This window comes from Crocuta crocuta, unplaced genomic scaffold, assembly GCF_008692635.1.
Source record: "Crocuta crocuta isolate KB4526 unplaced genomic scaffold, BGI_CrCroc_1.0 scaffold279, whole genome shotgun sequence".
NCBI lineage: Eukaryota > Metazoa > Chordata > Mammalia > Carnivora > Hyaenidae > Crocuta > Crocuta crocuta.
Window position 1 is genome coordinate 2,254,067 of NW_027551570.1, and position 22,658 is coordinate 2,276,724.

Here is a 22,658-nt window from a genome sequence, read left to right on the forward strand (position 1 = left end):
CCAGGGAGTATCTCTTTGGATGATGGCTTGAGGAAGGAAGAAAAGAACACTTTGACTTGAGAATCCACTTAATAGCTTACATTTTCCACTGTAATAAGGAGCAAGTACAAGCTTTATAATTTTTTAAAATAGATTTTAAAAAAGATTTTATTTTTAAGTAATATCTACACCCATTGTGGGGCTAGGACTCACAGCCTTGAGATCAAGAGTAACATATTCTATCAATTAAGTCAGCCAGGAGCCCCAAATTTATTTACTTATTTGTTTGTTTACTGTTTAAGTATGGTTTATATCTTTCAAATAAAAATGTATGAAGTTTTTATGTAAAAATATAAAAAGGGCAGATTTATTTATTTGAAAGCACCATAATTATTTGGGGAAAATGATACATGTTCATTTAAATATCCATATAAAATGGCAAAAATAAAAAAATTAAAAATCTATTCCAAAGATAAAACTATTTTTAATTGGTAAACATCTTTCTAGATATTTTTTAAGTTTTTTAATGTTTTTATTCATTTTTGAGAGACAGAGAGAGACAGAGTGCTAGGAGGGGAGGGGCAGAGAGAGAGGGAGACACAGAATCTGAAGCAGGCTCCAGACTCAGAGCTGCCAGCATAAAGCCCAAAGTGGGGCTCGAACCCATGAACTGTGAGATCATGACCTAAGCTGAAGTCAGATGCTTAACCGACTGAGCCATCCAGGCACCCCAATTTCTACCTATTGCTTTATGCATCTGTACAATTTTACAAAAATGAGCTCATGCTATTTATGCTGCTATATAGTCTCCTTTTAATCAAATGATATTCATTGGACTTTTTCTAAATAAACCAGTTTCTTTGTATAAGCTCTGTAGTATGTCACTGTATTAACAACTCATTAACTAAACTAATTACTTATTTTTAAGCACTATAAACAATGCTGCCTCATTCATTTTTAAAATAATAGATAGGCACATATATAAAAAATAAAACAAAATAAAATAATGAATAGGCATAAAGTAACACTTTAAATTTATATGTAAAATATAATAGCAATACTATGAAGAATAATCACCTAGTCAGACTTTCTGTGGTTTGGACATCCAACAAGCACCAAAATGTGCACTTGGCCTGGGCAAATGTGTTCATATTCATTGTAATTTTGATAATTATAGCAAAATAATTACATTATTATAGGTAATAGTTACATCTTTACATTTATCATAGAATATATGATAGCAGTTAAAAAGAATAGGTTAAGTTGATGAGGCTCCTGGCTGGCTCAGTTGGTAGAGGGTGTGACTCTTGATCTCCAAGTCATGGGTTCAAGACCCATGTTAGGCATAGAGCCTACTTAAAAAAAAAGAAAAAGGAAAATAAAATCACAAAACAAACAGGGTACATTGATAGGTACCAACTTGAAAAATCCCTATCCCATTCTAATTAGTGAAAGAAGGCATTTACACAGTAACTTTCAGGTTATGTTACCCAGTTATTTTTAAAAATACAGGAAACTCGATTTACTGAAACCTACAAGTATATTCCCATATTAAAATTCATCACACTGTACATTTAGAATTTGTGCCATTGATAGTATGGAAATCAAACCTAAATTTAAAAATAGATTGTTTAGGGGCACCCGGGTGGCTCATTCGGTTAAGCCTCGGGCTCTTGGTTACTGCTCAGGTCATGATCTCACAGTTCATGAGTTCAAGCCCCACATCAGGCTCGGCGCTGACAGTGTGGATCCTGCTTGAGATTCTCTCCCTCTCTCCCTCTGTCTCTGCCCCACCCCTGTACACACTGCCTCTGTCACTCTCAAAAATAAATAGACTTAAAAAATTCAAATAATAATAGGTTGTGTCTGCCCCACATTGGGGGTAGAGTAGGTTGTGGGGCGCCTTGGTGGCTCAGTCAGTTAAGCGTCGGACTCTTGATCCTGGCTCATCATGATATCATGATTTGTGGAGCCTGCTTGGGATTCTCTCTCTCCCTCTCTCTGCCCCTGCCCTGCTCATGCTCTCTCTCTGTCTGTCTCTCTCTCAAAATAAATAAACATTAACAAAATAAGTTGTGTCTATATTTATGTGTATATATGTAAATACATAGAAGTCAATCTGGAACAACATGTACCTGATTTTTGGCAATGGTTACCTTTTAGGAAAGGAGGCCTCTGCTTTTCCTCTATATACTTCTGTATTGTTTGAATATTTAAAAGAGGATATGCATCAATTGGGTATCTAATCAATCAATCAATATAAATACAACATTTTTTAAATTTAAGTCAATAAAATAAATAACATAAATAAAATAATCAATTAATAGATAAAATTAACAGACCACAGCTAGATTTTGGAAGAAAAGAAGCTGCTGAGAACCTATGTAGAGATACACCTATCTTCTTCCTTGGGAAGTATTTTAGGACTATGTTTTCTCTATCTTTGCCACTCTGGAAAGAAGTTCACATTAAGTCACCAGTTAACTTCTATAAGAAGGTTTTCCTAGTCCCCTAATCCCCACTCGACCCAATGGCTGCATGTGGATGTGAGATGGGAATGCCACAGCCACCTTGCAAGGTGCCCAACCCCACCCCAGGGAGGGAAAGCCTATAGGAGACTCACTATTTGCTTAAAGAACACACCTCACTCCTTCGCACACTTGTTGTGGCTGAGGGATGATACAACTAATGGAAATGAACATGCAATACTGGCATACATGGTATGAATTAAAAAGTAATTGAATAGGGGCACCTGGGTGGCTCACGAGGTTAAGCATCCAACTTTGGCTCAGATCATGATCTTGTAGTCTTGAGTCCCCCATCAAGTTCTCTGCTGTCGGCACAGAGCCCGCTTCAGATCCTCTGCCCCTCTCCTGCTTCTCTCTGTCTCTCAAAAAAAATTTTTTTAAATAAGTAATTGAATAACAATAAACTCAGATTAAAACAATCAAATACCCTGTCGTGCTAAACCAGTGAGGATTTGTTCATTGGCTTTACCCAGTATTGGCATGGAATGAGTCAATGATGAAGGGAAAGCTAGATAAATTAGCAGAGACCAAAGGAAGGAAGGAGAGCTTTGTCGAACATACTAAGGAGTTTATCCAGGAACCAGGGCAAGCCAGTAACAAGCCTTAGACAGCTGGATCACCTCTGGCTGCTCCAAGGAGAATAAATTGAGAAGCAGCAAGACTGGACATGGATAGAGCACCTAAGAGGCCAATGAAGTAATCCAGGCAAAATATTTTTTGTACCCTAGAACAGAGGGAAAGGAAACAAGTGGATTAGTAGAGGGATATATTGAAGAGAGGAGTCTGATAGGTCTTGGTGATTGACTGCATACATCCATCCAGAAAGAGAGAACAGGGTGGTGGTGGTGGTGGTGGTATCTATATTGTCTAAGTTCAATCAGTAATAGCTGAACCCTGGCACTCATGGATTAAGAAATTCATTGTTGAAATTAGACCATGCGCAATTTGTGGGAGCAGCTGAACATCTGGGAAGGGGAGTTAAATCCCTAACCAGTCAGTCTGAGAATCTAAAAATATCCAGCCATCGAAGTAGGAGTGCAAAGAGGAGACTGACGGAGAAGTCTAGAAAAAGCATTTGCCTTTGGGGATATAAAAGCAATCATCTGCTGATGGATCTTGGCCTGCTGTTGGTCAACAAGGCCTACAGTCTGGAGGAAGAGCTGGAGGCAAAATAGAGTAAGAGCAAGAACAAGTTGGAACCTGCCAGGCACCTCTGCATGCACAGGCCATCTCATTGAACTATGATGGCATTCAGATATGGTGCCTCCAAATTCCTTTTCTGGCCAACTCTAACCTGGAACCATACAGGGAAAGGGGCTCTGCAAAACAGTTTCCAGCTTAACCAAGTTAATGGTGGGAGGTTCTGGAGGAAATGTATTGAGCTCCATTTTAGACACATTAACTAAAAGTGGATTGTAATACATACTCATGGAGATGACCAATAAGCACTTGTCCTGTCCAAATTTCTTCAGGATGCAAACAAATCGCTCTAGTTCTAATCTATTCTGGGGCGAGAGAGTGGAATGCAGGTCTGGATTATGAACCTAGGAATGAAAGGTATTGGCCAAGAATGAAGACAGTCTCGAGAAATAAAAAACAGTTCAAACAGATCTATAAGCTTCAGGCAGTGACTTGGGGCAGCGAGATGGAGTGTGTGGGCCTTACAGGGCAGGTGGGAGGTGGTCTTCTGGAAAGATGGCCTGAGAAACCTTACCTCTGACTGAGGAGAGAATTGGTCTATATATTAGGGGTAGCCTCTTAAATCAGAATTTTGAAAGTACAATGACATATAAGATAAGGACTTATTTGACAGTACTCCTCTTATTTTTTAGTGCTATTATGGAAGCACAAGACAGTGTATTTAATGAATGATTCCTCTTTTCAGAAATTTCAAAGACAAGTTTGTTAATACAGTTTGTGACCTTACTTGCTTCCAAGTCTTTCAGAATCATAAAGAGAATTCTGACTGAGGTTCCAGATGAGGTAGTAAACATTCCACACAGAGAGGTCAACTGTCACATACATGGAACCCCCAGCACCGCCCCAATCACCACCACCTCCACTACTGCCATCGATATCACTATCCAAGTTGACGGAACAGAGGCTGGGGAAAGGCAGCAAAGAGAAGGCAAAGGGAGGTAACAATTCCAAATAAGAATGGAAACTAATACTGCTTTCAGGTCAGTTTTCTTCATTTCTATTGGATAACAAAAGTAGTCAATTAACATTTTTAAAAAAAACTCCAGTGTAATTAACATACAGTGTGATATTCGTTTTAGGTGTACAAGATAGTGATTCAACAATTCTACACATTACTCAGTGCTCATCATGATAAATGTACTCTTAATCCACTTCACCTATTTCACCCATTCCTCCACTCACCTCCCCTTTAGTAACCATCAGATTGTTCTCTATCATTAAGAGTCTGGTGTATTTTTTTTTTTTTTTGGTTTGTCTTTTTTTCCCCCCTTTGTTAAAAATTTTTTTAAGTAGCCTTCACACCCAGTGCAGAGCCCAAAATCGGGCTTGTACTCACGACCCTGAGATCAAGACCTGAGTTGAGATCAAGAGTCAGGGACTCAACTGACTGAGCCATCCAGGGGCCTCTCATTTGTTTTGTTTTTTAAATTCCATATGAGTGAAATCATATGGTATTTGTCTTTCTCTGACTGACTTACTTTGCATAGATCCATTGATGTTGGTGCAAATGGCAAGATTTCATGTTTTTATGGGTGAATAATATCCCATTGTATACACAACACACACACACACACACACACACACACATCACCTCTTATTTATCCACTTATCTATTGATAGGTACTTCTAAATTTTTCTGTTAAAAAAACACAAAAAAATTGTTGTTGAGGCAAAGCCAAGAGGCCTACTAATATGCTAATAGCTCTAGAAGCATTTAGGGGTGCCTGGGTGGCTCAGTCGGTTACGCCTCCGACTTCAGCTCAGGTCATGATCTCACGGTTCATGGGTTTGAGCCGCATTGGGCTTTGTGCGGACAGCTAGCTCACAGCCTGGAGCCTGCTTCTGATTTTGTGTCTCCCTCTCTCTCTGACCCTCCCCTGCTCACGCTCTCTCTCTCTCTCTCTCACAGAAATTTAAAAAAAGAAGCATTTATGAAGATGAAGTGTAAATTTGTAAATAAAATTTTACTATAGGAATGAGTAGCTATGTTGGATATAGTTGTGCCCTTCAGGGAATTAAATACAAATAAGGAAAGCAGCAAAAACATTTCAAACTTTTCAGCGCTTTGCTTGTTTCTTTAATCATATTGTCATGTGCATACCATATGTTAAGGTTGCTAAAGCCCTTTGCCTATCACATAGTATACCATCTTATTTATCATTAATCATAGAAAATTTTCCTTCCTAGAAACAAGATTTTTGCATAGCATATAGAATAAAAATTCTACTGGGAAGAATCTTAAAGACATTTGCTTATTTTCTAGAGCTATTGTATTATTTTACTTATGTATTCATTTTTCATTTACATACATTTCTCAAAATTAGGGTCTATTTTTTTAATGTTTTTATTTATTTACTTAAGTAATCCCTACACCCAACATGGGGCTTGAACTCATAACCCCAAGATCAAGAGTCAAATACCCTATTTAGCCAGCCAGGAGCCCCTAAATTGTGCTCTATTTTACTTGTCCAGTTTATTACTATTTGTTAAACTGAGTAATATAACTGTAGCCAAGCAACTGGGTATAAAGATTACTTTTTAGAGGACATCCAGATGGCCAACAGACACATGAAACGATGCTCAGCATCCCTCCTCATCAGGGAAATACAAATCAAAACCACACTGAGATACCACCTCACGCCAGTCAGAGTGGCTAAAATGAGCAAATCAGAGAACTCTAGATGCTGGCGAGGATGTGGAGAAACGGGCACCCTCCTACACTGTTGGTGGGAATGTAAACTGGTACAGCCCCTCTGGAAAACAGTGTGGAGGTTCCTCAGGAAACTAACAATAGAACTCCCCTATGACCCAGCAATAGCACTGCTAGGAATTTACCCAAGGGATACAGAAATGCTGATGCATAGGAGCACATGTACCCCAATGTTCATAGCAGCACTCTCCACAATAGCTAAAACATGGAAAGAGCCTAAGTGTCCATCAACAGATGAATGGATCAAGAAGATGTGGTTTATCTATACCATGGAATACTACATGGCAATGAGAAAGAATGAAATCTGGCCATGTGTAGCAACATGGATGGACCTTGAGGGTGTTATGCTGAGCGAAATAAGTCAGGCAGAGAAGGACAAATATCATATGTTTGCACGTATAGGAGGATTAGGAGGAACTTGACGGAGGAACAAGGGGGAGAAGAAGGGCGGAAATGGTGGGGGAAAGGGAGAGAGGCAAACCATGAGAGACTCTTGAATGCTGACAAAAACTGAGGACTGATGGATGTGGGGGGGTGGGGGGAGGGGCATGGAGGAGGACACTTGTGGGGATGAGCACTGAGTGTTATGTGGAAACTAATTTGACAATAAACTATTTGTAAAAAAAAAAAAAGATTACTTTTTAAAAAAAACTTCTTCCATTGAGTTACTGTTTTCCGTAAATTAGTTTTACATAGAATATATTTTCCCCTAAGCATTGCAGTTTCACGTCTTTATGTGATATGCTTTCATGTGGTAGGGTTCTCAGTGTCCTTTTTGCTTAGGGCAGAAGGAGCAGTCATTTTCTGAGTCTCCCCTATTGCCAATTACTTCTCCATTTATCTCATTTGATGCTAAAAATAAGCCTGTTCATTTACAGATAAGAGAGCAGATGCTCAGAGAAGCTTAGTAACTTGACTAAGGCCATATAGTTTGTAAGACAGATTTTTTTAAATCCAGAGTCTACATTGTTCATAGTAAATTGTTTTGTCTCTCCATATTCAAACTCTCAATATGAGACCATGACTTAGTATTGAGTAATAATGGCAGATTCTAGGATGGTATGTGAAATGTGACCCTACTTACATTTCAGAAAAGATGACATATTTATATTATATATGTAAATATATTTATGTAATTAATGTTAACATTATTAATATATATCATTATATATTTAATTGTATATATACCAATAATATGTTTGTTAATATACTATTAATATATTATATAACATACATATATATACATACATATTTGGAAAGACAGATAACAGGTGGTTAACCAAAACTGGGATTTGGGAGTTAGGGGTGGGGCTGGGGACACAAGGAGAACACTCTTTCATTTCTAGTTTGTATCTTTCTGTCATGAACTTAAAAAAGGTTATGCATTGTCTTTATGTAAAATATATTATTATTTTGTCGTTAGTACTAAATGGGCTCATTTCTTATTTCGACAACTATAAGCATTCTTGAATACCTATTACTATGCTTATTATTGTCAGCCCATCTACTATATTAAACGTACTCACATCACATACAACTTCTATGGAGTCGAATTTAACAGGATGTCATGTGTCAAACACTTAAAGCTACTAACTTTGATTTTTCAGGTTTTATTTTATTATTTTTTTTAATGTTTTATTTATTTCTGAGAGAGAGAGAGAGACAGCATGGGCAGGGGAGGATCAGAGAGGGGGGAGACACAGAATCCGAAACAGGCTCCAGGCTCTGAGCTGGCTGTCAGCACAGAGCCCGACGCGGGGCTCGAACCCATGAACCGTGAGATCATGACCTGAGCCGAAGTTGGACGATTAACCAACTGAGCTACCCAGGTGCCCCTGATTTTTCAGGTTTTAAAATATTCTTTAACTAAAGCAGCTTTTTTCAGATCTCCAGCATTTCCCTGGGCCTTATGAATTGTGCTTAAGTGGATAAAAATCACCCTATGTGCTGAGTACTGTTCTAGATACTTCTGGGAAAGTAGTATAAGAAAGGATGTCTACTGTCCAGAAATTTATCATCCAGCTCTACAGCTTTTCTTTCCTTTTCTCAGCCTACACCCCTTTCCCATGTAGTCCTAAAAACTTCTGGCCCATAGTTCGTTTTATTAGTCTGCTTGTTTTGGGCATCTCTTATTCATTTTCTTGCAAACTCTTTAAGTAGAACAAAAAACTATTTTCAGCAAGATAAAATGAAGTACAAAAATAATCATGCTCATGGCACCTGGGTGGCTCAGCCTGTTAAGGTATGACTCTTGATTTTGGCTCAAGTCATGATCTCATGGTTGGTGGCATCAAGCCCCATATCAGGCTCTGTGCTGACAGCATGAAGCATGCTTGGATTCTCTCTCCCTGTCTCTATGCCCTTCCCCTGTGCTCTCTCTCTCAAAATAAACAAATAAACTTTAAAAAAATAATCATGCCCAAATTTTAAGTCAAATAACTAGGTCTAAAGCCAATACCTTCATGTGGCTAGGATACAACCTTATGCCAATTCCTGAGTATTTGTTCTTAAATTTCTAGTTGACTTTGTAGACACTTTGCCTGATTTCATTCAGGAACACACAGTTCAGTCACCAATTTTTTGAGTGTTTCCTTTGTGTGTTTTTAGGAATGACAGAAAGATACATCAGAATATTCAGTGGTAGGCCCATGTAAAATTGTGAGGAACGAAAGCAAATTGCAAAAACCAAGGTCTGCCTGAAAAGACTTTCAGTGTGTCATTCCTAGCATGTAAGTATCTTTTATCCTGTTTGCAGAGTGTTTTGGAAAACAAAGGAATGGGATGTGAGAAAATCGACATTTATTTCAGACCAGGAAATTCCACTTTCATTGAGAAGAAGATATTTTAAAAGGAAGAAAAAGAGCAGACCATCAAGAGACCCTGAAGACTATGATCAGCAACAGATTGTTGATCAAATGATAACATTTCCCTGTTCCATATGCAAGCGTGAAATTGACCTACATGAAAGTTTCCTCCATAAAAAGCAACACGTGGCTTGGGCCACCCTGGGGTTTCAGTGGATGGGTGGAAAGAAACAAGGACCTTCAGTGATTGCCATTCAGAGGCAGTTCATAATTGCCAAACTATTGTCATCTTCTGTATTCACTGAAAAAATCCTACAGAGCATTAATAATGCTTTGGAGATACTTTGGAAGAAACAAATACCAGCATATTATAAGATTGTTGATAACGTTCATAGGAGTTCCATATATCCTCAAACAATCCGTCATCTATTGATTAAAGGTGTTGGGATTTGTGAAGACAGAAATTCTACATGGAGAGCTCACATGAATGATAAATTCACTGTAGTGAATCATTTTGGCAACAAACCCAATATGTGTTTTTTTGGTTTGTTTGATGGACATCATGGCGTCTCAGCAGCAGAGTTGACATCCGTGGAACTCCCAGTTTTACTTCTCCATCAACTTTCCAGATTTGACCCTTCCTACCAAATGACCCCTGAAGAGAAAAACATCATCAAATCCTTTCACACAGTATTTAGAGAAGAATACATAGCTATAGAAGAACTTTTCTCCTCCATAAAGAAAAGGACAAAATCATCAAAATGTGAGTATGAGAACATCCACAAAGCCTTTGCAAAAGCATTTTGGAGAATGGATAGGCTTTTATGTCTTGGAAGAAAAGAAGTATCCAGCGTTCGATGGAGCGGCTGTTCCGCAGTTACTTGTATATTGGAAAGCAACAGCAAAAATCCCTTTGTTAAGAAGAGAATCAGTAAGCATACTGGTGTGGCAGAGAGTTTCCCTTCCCAGATGACATCACAAATAATTTCTGGAGTATTGCATGTTGCAAACACTGGTATGTACCTTGAGTAGTGCACATTATACCTTACATTTATTTTTTATTCCTGACAGCAAAACTTCTCTTGCTTTCATAAATATTTACCGACCTATGATTTAGTGACTTATTAATGCCTAGAAATTCCATTGGCTAATTTAAGAAATGATCAATAACCACAGTTTAAATGCAGATTGCAGGCACAAAAAATAATTGTAATTTTGGAGGAAAATACGTAATAATGTGACCAAAATGTTAAATTTCCTAAATGGGGTAGCAATATAGCTCTTGATAAAAGGCAAAGCAAACATATTACAATTGCTTACATCTGAATGAAACAAAAAACATTTCTTATACTTCCCTTTTTCAGGAGAATGGAAAGTTCTTTGAGGATTGTTGCCTACCAATCTGGTCATTTGAACTGGTTAGTTATTCTGATAACGCAATTGCAATAGGTCAAGTGTACTTATCGGTCAACTAGCATCAATTCTAGAGAAAAATAATAGTTTATGCCTTGATTTTACAGGGATATGTTCTCTTCCCCAAAAGAGAAATTTTATTTCAAGAAATGATTCTTTTGACTTTAAGAGTTCAAGTTCTAGCTTTGGAGCTTGCCCAAATGGAAAGTGCATAAGTTAAACATTTTTAGAAAAGTTAAAAGTTCCATGAGATGCTTGATTAGGTTTCTACTACCCCTTTCACGAACAGAGTTGTGGATTTTTTTTTTTTTTTTAAGTAAATCCTACCCTCAATGTGGGGCTCAGACTCCTGATTCCGAGATCAAGAATCGCATGGGCTACTGAATGAGACAGACAGGTGCCCCTGGATAGAGTTATTATTAATAATTGTGTCCACTTATTGAATATTGAATATAGCCTAATCTCTAGTCTTACAAGAACCCTGATATCTAAAGATATCCTCTAAGTATTAGTTTTTAAAATGTATTTGACATATGACCTTATGCAAGGTTAAAGTACGTTAATATGATACATTTATATATTATAATATGATTGCTGTTCAGGTGACAATTGGTACCTCTATCATGTTACATAATTACCATCTCTTTTTAGTGGTTGAAACAATTAAGTTCTAGTCTTAGCAAGTTTGATGACTATAATACAGTATCATTCTCTATATTCCCTATACTGTGCATTAGATCGCTGGGACTTATTTATTACTTGCTGCAGGTTTGGACCCTTAAACATCTGTTCTATCTCTACCCTTGCCCCAGTATCTGTTGTTACCCCAATTTTCTATTTTTAAAAATGTTTATTTTACTTTTGAGAGAGAGAGAGAAAAAGAGACATAGCAGGAGTGGGGTAGGGGCAGAGAGAGGGAGATACAGAATCTGAAGCAGGCTCCAGGCTCTGAGCTGTCACACAGAGCTTGATGCAGGGCTCGAACTCACGAACCATGAAATCATGACCTGAGCTGAAGTTGAACACTTAACTGACTGAGCCACCCAGGCGCCCCTACCCTCATATTCCAGATGAGAAGATGGAAGCTGGGAGAGGTGAGATAATTTGTTCAAGGTCTCAGAGGCAATAGGAATTGGAGCTGGAAATTAATCCTGCTATGTCATACTGCATCTGTAGGGGATTGCTTCCAAAGCTTGAGAAGGCTGGCCCTCAGAGAGTGGGACGTTGTGATCAAGATGGCTCTGCACAAAAACCAGATAATGACAAAGACCATTCTTATGCCAAGGTCCCTGGAAGTCAGCCTGTTTCTGATCCAGCTCTGGTTCTGAGCCCAAGATGAGTACTCCCATTAAGCAATGCCAAGCGTAATGTCAGTTTCCTCAGAATTTTCGTCATTTCTCAGGTTTTATGCTGAGGTTCCAGATGGTCTACTTCATGTACAGACAGTTCTCAGACTTCAGATCAATCTGGGAACTGACCCATATTCTTGGACTTGGGACCTCTATTAGAAAATGCCATTACACGTCAGGGTTCTTGTAAAATTAAAGGAAGAATTATGAGATAGTGAGTAACTAGATACTATCATTAAATGTCTAATTTACTATGATTCACTACTTCCAGGATCACGGCCGTTTGGCTGGTTCTAACCTCCAGGTCAGACTTTTGTTGGATCTAATCTCCAGGCTTACATAATCGTGTTAAACTGTTTTCATTTGGGCATCCTTCATTTCAATAGAAACAGATAGGTAGGGGGAAAAAAAACACCCAACTTGTGAAAAGGAGGTTGTGATTAATGACAAAAGAATGCTCCTGAAAGAGAGAATTTAAATGGATTACAAAAAATGTTCAAATTTATCAAGAGCATGTTTTGTATTTTATGATTCAAGACCTCTAATTAGAGCAAGGGGATTTTTTTTTTCTTATTTTAAGTTTGTAAAACACCAGTGTCATCACAACTCTGGAATTAAACAAAAGGAAACAAAAACCTTGCTTTATAATGAAACAGGAGTGCAATAATGAAGCCACTGAATAAATGTTGAACGTGTGCATGTGGAAGCAAACACTTCCAAACTGACATTGAGTTTTTATTCTTAGCATATCTCATTTATAGTGCATTTTATAATTTCTCTTGGTGCTCTCGTATTTTACTTCAATTAGTCCTCACAGAATTAAAACACTAACAAATGTATTTATACAGAATACATAATTACACTTTTTCCCTAACATCAAATAAACCACAAATTTTACATTTCTAATTAACCACACTAGTTCCTTATAAACATAAGGGATTCTTATTTGAGTCCTTAATTTCCCCTAATGCTTTTATGTTTAATAACTTTATTGAGATATAATTCACAAAGCATACAATTCACCCATGTACAGTTCTGTGGTTTTTTAGTACATTCCATTTACAGATATGTGCAACCATCGCCACATTCAATTTTTGAAAATTTTTGTTCTCCTACAAAGAAAGCCAGTGCCTTTGACAATCAGCTCCCTAACCTGCCATTTCTCCAGGTCCAAGCAACTGCTAATCTACATTTTGTCTCCGAACATTTCCCTCTTCTGGGTACTTCATAGGAATGTAATCATGTAACTTGTGTTCTTCTCTATCTACTTTCACATTGCAGGTGTTGAAGGTTCATTCATCCATGTTGTAACATGCGTTAGTACTTCTTTCCTTTTTGTTGCTGAATAATATTTCACTGTATAGTTGTGCCACATGTTTAGCCATTGATCATTTGTGGGTTTTTTTTAAAATTTTATTTATTAAAAAATTTCTTAATGATTCATTTATTTCTGAGCAAGAGAGAGGGGCAGTGTGAGCAAGGGAGGGTCAGAGAGAGAGGGAGACACAATGTGAAGCAGGTTCCAGGCTCTGAGCTAGCTCTCAGCACAGAACCCGACCTGGGGCTTGAACCCACGAATCATGAGATCATGACCTGAGCTGAACTCAGACGCTTAACCGACTGAGCCACCCAGGCGCCCCAAGCCATTGATCATTTGAAAAACATTTGAGTTGTTTTCACTTTTTGGCTATTATGAACACTGTGGCCATGGACTTCGTGGATAAGTTTTTGTGTGGCCAAGTGTTCACTTGCTTGGGTATATACCCAGGAGTGGAATTGCTGGGTCAAAAATAACTCTACAGTTAACCATTAAAGGAACTGCCACACTGGGTGTTATAAGGAAACCAACTTGACAATAAACTATTTAAAAAGGAAAAAATAAATAAAGGAACTGCCAAACTATTTTCCAAAGTGGCCGCACCATTTCACTATCCTGAGAGTGTTGTATGAGGGTTCTAATTTTTACACATTTTCCCAATGCTGTCTTTCTGATTCTAGCTATCTAAGTGGGTATGAAGTGGTACTTAATTTGCATTTTTCTTTGTTGACTATGTTGAATACCTCTTTATGTGCTTATTAATTATTTCACTATCTTCCTCTGAGAAATGTCTACTCAAATCTTGTGTCCATTTTTGAAATTGGGTTACCTGTCTATTGAGTTGCAAGGTTCTTTTTAATATTCTGTATGTAGAATCAGATATATGATTAGGAAATATTTTAATTCCATGGGTTTTTCTCTTTCTTGTTGTGTTCTGAAGCAAAAACACTTGAATTTCGATAAAATCTGATTTATCAGCTTTTTGTTTCGATGCTTGTACTTTTGGTATCAAGTCTATGAGACCATTACCAAATTCAAGGCTCCAGAAATTTACACCAGTGTTTTGTTCTGAGAGATTTATAGTTTTATCTCTTACATTCAGGTCTATGATCCATTTTGATCATGATGAGGGGGGTCCAACTTCATTCCTTTCTATGTGGTATATTGTTATCTCTTTTATTACTTTCTTTTGAATTGATTTCTTTATTGCCATCTGTCTCCTTTGTTGGGTTCTGAGCTAAAACTCTTTGTTATATTATTTTAGAAGTTTACAGTATACATCTTTAGCTTCTCACAGTCTAACTCAAATATTGTATCATTTTACATATATAATAAAATCCTTACACCAGCATACTTTTATTACTTCCTTCCCAGACTTTATACTATTATATATACACACACATGTAGTTTATGTTTATATGTATAAAATATCTATTTTTTAAACTTGTCTCTTTTTATACAAGCATATCTAGGAAGTATTTTGGGTTTGTTTCCAGACCACCACAATAAAGAAAATATTGTGGTAAAGCAAGTCAAAAGAATTTTTTATTTGTTTGTTTCCCAGTGCCCATAAAGAATGATCACATTATACTGTAGTCTATTAAACGTGCAACAATGTTATGCCTAAAAAGCCAAGGTGCATACCTTAGCTAAAAATACTTTATTGCTAAAAAAATACTATCATCTGAAGTCTCAATAATGTAATCTTTTTGCTGGTGGTGGGTCTTGTCTCTATGTTGATGGCTGCTGACTGATCAGGGTGGTGGTTGCTAAAGGCTGGGGTGACTGTGGTAATTTCTTAAAATAAGACAATAAAGTTTGCCACATTGATTGATTCTTCCTTTCATGAATAATTTCTCTATAGCTTGTAATGCTGTTTGATAGTATTTTACTAACAAGAACTTCTTGCAAAATTGAAGTCAATCATTTCAAACCCTGCTGCTGCTTTATCAACTTGTGTTTCTGTGATAGTCTAAATCCTTTGTTGTCATTTCAACAATCTGCACAACATCATCTTCACCAGTAGATTCCATTCCAGGAAACCACTTTGCTCATCCATAAGAAGCAAGTCCTCATCCATTAGTTCTATCATGAGATCGCAGCCATTCAGTCACAGCTTCAGGCTCCACTCGTCATTCTAGTTCTCTTGAATTTCCACCTCTGCAGTTACTTCCTCCACTAGCCTTGAACCTGACAAAGTCATCCATGAATGCTGGAATCTACTTCTAAACTCCTGTTAATCTTGATATGCTGACCTCTTCCCATGAATCATGAATGTTCAGAAGATTTTGATTTACTCTGCCCAGATCCATTAAAGGAATAATTACCTATGGTGGCTATAACCTCATAAAACTATTTCGTAAGTAAGGACTTGAAAGTCAAAACGACTCATTGATCCACGGACCGCAGAATGGATGTTGTGTTAGCAGGCATGAAAACAACATTACTCTCTTTGCACACCATCAGAGCTCTTGGGTGATCAGCTGCATTGTCAATAAGCAGTAATATTTGAATCTTTTTTTTACTGAGCAGTAGGTCTTAATAGTAGGCTTAAAATTAAAATATTCAGTAAACTGTACTGTAAATAGTTGCACTGTCATCTATGCTTTATTGTTCCATTTATAGAGCACAGGCACAGAGTATATCTCTCCAGACGATACTTAAGGGCCCTAGGATTTCTGGAATGGTAAACGGGCATTGGTAAAGTAGTAGTTTAGTGTATCTATTCCAGTATCTTTATGTCTAGATTGTAAATATCTGTTCTTAAAATTCCTTAAAATTAAAAAAAATGTTTTATTTATTTCTAAACATAGAGAAAGAGAGAGGGTCACAGAGAGAGGGAGACACAGAATCCAACTGAGCCACCCAGACACCCCTTAAAATTTTGCGTGTCTCAGTTGAGCGTCCGACTTTGGCTCGGGTGGTGATCTCGCAGTTTGTGGGTTCGAGGCCCGCGTCGGGCTCTGTGCTGACAGCTAGCTGGGAGCCTGGAGCATGCTTCAGATTCTGTGTCTCCCTCTCTGTGACCCTCCCCTGCTCACGCTGTCTTTTTCTCAGAAATAAATAAAACATTAAAAAACTTTAAAAAATATTCCTTTTAATGAAGCCCCAGAAACTACTTTTGTACTAGTGATGCAACCTTAATATGATTGGTGAAGTTCATTCTTATGTATTAAAATGTGATTATCCTTACCTCAAGAGGCTGTGAGGATTAAAGGAATCACTTGATAACCTTGAGAAGACAAGGTCTGGGGCTTGAGGTGTCCAACAATTAAGAAATTGTGAATAATAGGAAAGTATTTGGTAAAGCTGTGACTGGTCTCTGGATCTATAATAAGCTCATGGGACAGAAAACTAGGTCACTCAGGAAACAAAAGTAGTTTCTGGTAATTATTTCCAGCTCTTTTTTCTTTAAAACCTAATTCAATTCCAGAATCACCTTATTTTATGTAGGAAAGAAACCATATCTTAAATGACACTGACCTTTTACATGCCTCTTCCTCCCTTTCCCTTTCTTGGGGTATGTTGGTGGTGATACAAACCTGATTCTGAAAACATTCAACAAATACTTGACAGATAGTTGAGATTGATGTGTACAGTGTTGTTAGGTTCCAGATGTACAATGGTGAACTAGAGTTTGATGCTTATACATCCTACAAAATGAACAAAGGGATCTTTTGAATAACCAGTTAAAACTAGCTCCACATCAGCAAGACTCTCCTGCTCATCATCAGTAGGAGACATAAACCTAGTTTCCATGCATACAAATTCAGCCTTTTCTGCCAAAATTAAAGTCCTGCAGACAAACGATATAGGTTTCTCTGACCTCACTTACATGCATTTCTGTTATGCTTCCATTTTAGGTATAGCTCACTCATGTTTAAATTTCATGTTTGTTCAATGCTCCTTTTCAATTGCTTTTTCTTTCCCCACTAACTTCATTTCCCAAGCTCCAAGTTATTGCTCCTTAGTTCCTTAAGGCTATAAATTGACTTCATAAGAATTTTCTTAAAACATTTTTTTTGGGGGGGGTGGAGCACCTAGGTGGCTCATTCAGTTAAGTTCTTGATTCTTGATTTTGGCTCAGGTCATGATGCTTTGTGGGTCTGAACCCCACATTGGGCTTTGCGCTGGCAGTGCAGACCCTGCATGGGATTCTCTTTCTTGCTCTCCCTGTCCTTCCCCCACCTGCTCTACCACTCTCTCAAAATAAACTTGACAGAGCAGGGAAGATCATGTGAAATCATGACCCCATGAGTCGAACACTTCGATTGAGCCACCTAGGCATCCCAAATTTTAACATTTTTTTATAAATGGATCTGAAATGAAACGTTTATAGTTTTGTCTCCATCTTTTTTGGATAGCCTTTCTTCTGGTTTCCCCTTCATGGAACACAAAGAAAAATAACCATTATCAAGCTTCTTCTTACTAAATTACTTTCTTAAATCTTCACAATAACCTTGACAAAAAATAGTATTGCAGGTGGAAAACTGAAACTCAGAGAAATAAAGTGGCAAAATGAAGATCAAACATAAAACTAAATTTATTAAAGCCCAAGTGTGTCAGATTCTCAAGTGTTGTTTCTTCCAAACCAAGGCAACTTTTTCTTCTTGGGCACTCCTGCACCCAAAGTAGGTTTCCTTTCCTTCCACCACATACAATTTCTCTTCCTTTTCCCTCCGGTTCTTACTTTCCTGTTATCTTCAATAGTAAGTGGCTTTATCTGAATACATATGTTGATCTCACTCATTCACATCTAGAATTCCGTTTGGGATTCTAAGGTCACTCTGTCGTTTTCAGGAACATTCTTCATTTTCCTAAGTTGGAGATAACCCAGCAACTGCAGGAGGCAGCTACACCATTGCTCTCTGCCTAAGGGAACACTTTGCTTGACTATACATGCCATCTTTAAAGAGCTTGAGTATCATCTAAGAGCACTTTTTCTAATCCCCATTATAATGTCCCTCCCCAGTAACCCTGTTTCACTTTTTTTCTGATAACATTTTCTGAAGAACACAATCTCTCCAAACTAATGAAGCTAGTACCTTTGTCTAGAAATTTGAATGATTTATGCCCAGATTCACAGAAATTTTTGTGAGTCTTCAAATCAGTCCACTGCCTATTCTCATTCCCTCCATAGATGTTAACAAGAACCTTTCTTTAAAGCCAATCTGTCCTTCCTTTTACAGTCATGATCTCATCTTTCAGTTACCCAGACATTTGGACATACAGTATTATTTAAATCTTCTTCCAATTTCCCATCTTCCTGGGGGCTTTTTGTTCATTATTCTACCTTAGCTTTCAGCAAATGTAGTCAAACTGCTTATAACAACCTTATTTATAGCTGACAGCATATGCAACCTAGACTCAGAGGATGTAAATTAACTCTGCACACACAATTTTCCTTTGTTTTTTCCAACAGTACTCTTCCAGGGCCTGAATCTTATGTATCCTCTACTTCCTGGGTTATGTATGAATAGCTGAGATACAGCAGGTGCCTCCCCTTTACCTTTATGAACCATTCACATAGGCAAGGATTTGAGTTATTCAGAAGGCACTATTTCCCTTTTTATCAGGATGAACAAACTGTCAGCTAACTCACTTTGTCAGACAGCAAGTACACTGTGGAGGAAAAAGTGCAGCCAAGATTTAATATCCCTTCTTCCATAAAGTTCTATTATATTGACCCAGAGGGATGTTCACAATAGCAAAATAAACACAGCAATGGGGGGGGGGAGGGGACGGGGAAGGCAAATAGTACTTAAGGCTCTGCTTACCAACCTCTGCAAAGACAACTAAAATAAAAATGCCAGTTTACCACCTTTTCATTGTAGCAACATAATTGTATTCTTTGCAAATCATGCAACAGAGAAACAGTAATTTTTTTCTTGTTGCTAAGTGGGCTTTGGCCTGCCACATGCAAATTAATACTTAGGATGTCAGTGGATTTGACTATTCTGAGCCAAATGATGTCCCTGTGTTTTCAGGGCTATTTATATGTATACGCACACACATGAAGAAATTTATAATTTAAAAGAGGTATTGAATCTTATTATGTCTTCTGAATACAATTCAGTTTACCCAGGTGGCATGTTCACTATCACTCCATGCTGCTTTGCTGGTACAGAAATAATTTACAACTCAACAAAAGTCAAGAATTATTTTACTAATTCACCTTCTGTAGAGTGTTTAGAATGACTAGCAGAATGGACAAGCTAATGCAAAATATTAATAACCAAACCACAGAAGTAAAAGAGGTAATGTAGTTTTAGGATTATCACTTACCATTCTTTGGTTCTAAAAACTCCACACATAGCATGTTTAGAATTCCCATTACACAAATGAGCCAATAGGGGCTCAGCCTATCCCGGGCACTAAGCTTCACCAACTTAAGCTCTTTCTACAGCTAATTGTGTAGACTTTAGTCTTCTGAAATCTCCATTCCTTCACCTCAAAACCTGAGGTGGGGAGGTTAGAATTGAACCCCCATAGCAGCAAAATTCAGATTCTAGATACAGCACTCTGCTTGAAACCGGAATATTCTAATGTAAAGTTTGCATGATCTCAGGAATTTTAATTCTCAAAGGTACTATAATGTTCAAATATCACTAACCCCATCTCAGAATAATTAACATACCCTTTTATAAATGATAAAAGATTCCATATTAAGAGAAAAACTATTGCTTATGTTTGAATATACAATCATTCATATTCCTAAAAATTTGGGGAAAACCATTTTCCTATGAAATTTAAAACAAAACTGTGTATCTCTTTAATAAACCAAAGAAAGTTTTGGTAGTACAACCATCCCTCAATCTGTTCAGAGCATTGTTTAGATTTTCTTAAGATTTCATCTGAACCATGAACAAACTACAGTCAACTTTTAAAATGTCAGTTTTCAATCAAAGGGTTTAATTTAATGTTGGCTATTATCCATGTAATACATTAATAATACATATTATTTTTGTTTTACTAGGGCTAATAGACTTAAATTTCTTTTTAACCACACAACATGAAACTAGTAAGACTGACATTAACAGTGGCATTCTAATTGTTTTCATCACCCACACCTACAGTATGTTCAGGTTTTAACTTTTACCAGCTATAAAATTATCAAACTCTACTTAAAAAAAAAATGCCTGTATTTTTAATTAAGAAGGCATTTATCTGAACATGTAAAAAATATCTACTCTGTGGAACATAAAAAAGTTTAACTTTTGTCTCTATAAGGTAAATATTCAGAAGCTGTTTCATAAAACAATGTGGTTATTTTTATTACCTGTAGCTTTAGTTATTTTAATATTAAGTGCATTTTTAAACACTTGGTTACTTAAAAATGAGGGATAAACCGGTCTCCCAGTTTCAGATCTTAGTGGCCATAAATCATCCAGTCATATCAATATTTCACCTATGTAAAAAATTTTTAAATTTCTTCCTTTCTGTTTATGTACTGAAACACAGAATTAATAAAGTTAACAGCATACTCTGATACAATTGATTTAGGATCAGTTTTTCAAATAATCTTCTAGGTAATGTACAAGCAGTCTTATGCAGAAACGGAAAAGGCTTTTGCATAACCAAAGAACATACTACGCGAAACATAAACGAAAGAAGAAGATTACTTCAGAATGGAGCAATGATTACTTCAAACGAACCATATGGGCTCCTAGAAGGGCAAATGAAAACCACACGAGGACTTGGATTTCATGGAAATCTCAAACTGAAAAAATCCATTATTCCAGCACCTCATACTATCTCTGTCCCTATCGATGACTTATGCCAATTCCTTATCTTAGCTACTAACGGACTCTGGGAAGTTTTGGATACAAAGGAAGTCACTGCATTGGTAATGACAATGTTTGAAGTGTATAAAGAAACCTGTTTTGTCAAACAAAACAAATCTTTACCATCCAAAGAGCCTCCATTTTCCCCAGTCAATGAACCAAGCAATACTAAATCAGAAACTAACATCCGTGTACTATTTCAGTATATACCTCAATCTACAAAATCTGTGTCAACTACATACTTAAAAAAAAATGTGTCTGATTATTCTATTTCTAAAAATGCACAAACATTTCCACCAGAAATGATTAATCATGATCTTTGCAGTGAGAGAGAAGCTAAAGGACCAACGAATGTAGATGATGTGCCAAAACACTCAAGTGAAAAAGAAAAAGCAGCATGTACTAATAAAAATTTCTATGAAGGTGCAGCCAAGTATATTAGCCATGAACTTGTAAGTGCTGCCTTAGTGGCTGGCTCCAGAGACAACATTACAGTCATGGTAATACTTCTCAATGGAAGTGAGCATCAGTTTTTGACATAAAAGATAAAGTTCTGATTATCCAGAGTATAAAAATGTAGACAGTTCTTCAGAAAACCAGGTATTAGGATCATACATCAATACCATGCAAATTATTTTTAAGAATGCATTAAAGAAACCATAAAAGTATATTTTAGGTTACATAATACCATTTATACATGTTCACTGTTCATGTCAAGAAAGAGAAAAACCAATACTTGCTTTTTATACCACTTTATTCCAACCTGAGCACCTCAATATAAAACTAAACACTGGTGAACTGTTTTCCTTACTAATTCTGAATTACTGTAAATGTACAAGTTCTGCTAGCAGTTCAACACTTAAATAGATTAAATCATCTCTGACACATGGTAGATTTCATATAATGAAAATACCTAAAACAATTAGTGCAATATACCGAACTGATCAAAATAAAATGAACTTTGGAAAACAAGGCTGCAAGATTGTTACTAACATACGGCAATACTTATGTTACAAATTACTGGTACATTGTTTATTATGGTTCTACCATATAGGAACAACTGACGGCCCTTCCTTTCAAAGGGAGAGAAAAGGTAAAATTAGCTGTTTTAGTAACTGTACATTTTGTATACTTTAAGCAACTCTTAAATATTACAGAAAAGTAATAAACATGTATGGAGACTACAGTGCAGTACCCTATTTACAGTACAGCTGAAGATCGAATTTAAAATAATCAAGTTTGAATGTACATAATTGTTAGTGCATTGACTATATTCTGTCCAAAGGGAACAAAAGCCCCTTCCCTGCCCCCAACAACAAAACCTATGTAATGGCCAGCAGTGATTAAACAGAAATCACAGACACCTGGTTTGTTTCATTTCTGTTGAAGAGCTCACATGTTTGAAGGGAACACTATCCATTAAGATGCATTCATCAGTTTTCATATTCCTAAAACAAGAGGTTATATTTGACTTTTTTAACCCCACTAAAAATACCAGGACTGGCTATAACTTAGATGCTACTAATGTTCATTTTTTTGCCCCTAAAGATAGATGTGGGACTGTTTTCTTGTG

General features: G+C 37.0%; 1 protein-coding gene across 1 annotated transcript; it reads left to right on the top strand.

Moving 5' to 3' along the window:
- Window positions 1-4,543: 4,543 nt before the first annotated feature.
- Window positions 4,544-22,448, top strand: PP2D1 (protein phosphatase 2C like domain containing 1). Its single transcript, XM_077750893.1, has 3 exons — window positions 4,544-4,687; window positions 9,173-10,236; window positions 20,831-22,448. Exons 1-3 carry the CDS (start codon window positions 4,665-4,667, stop codon window positions 21,625-21,627), a joined length of 1,884 nt encoding a protein of 627 aa, XP_077607019.1. The 5' UTR covers window positions 4,544-4,664; the 3' UTR covers window positions 21,628-22,448.
- Window positions 22,449-22,658: the final 210 nt, after the last annotated feature.

Bases quoted from the DNA above. Each gene is read 5' to 3' on its own strand.
- PP2D1 (XM_077750893.1), top strand. From the start codon at position 4,665: ATGGAAACTAATACTGCTTTCAG. The intron at 4,688-9,172 runs GTCAGTTTTCTT...TCCTGTTTGCAG, and splicing joins GAAACTAATACTGCTTTCAG to AGTGTTTTGGAAAACAAAGG. The intron at 10,237-20,830 runs GTATGTACCTTG...ATAATCTTCTAG, and splicing joins ATTGCATGTTGCAAACACTG to GTAATGTACAAGCAGTCTTA.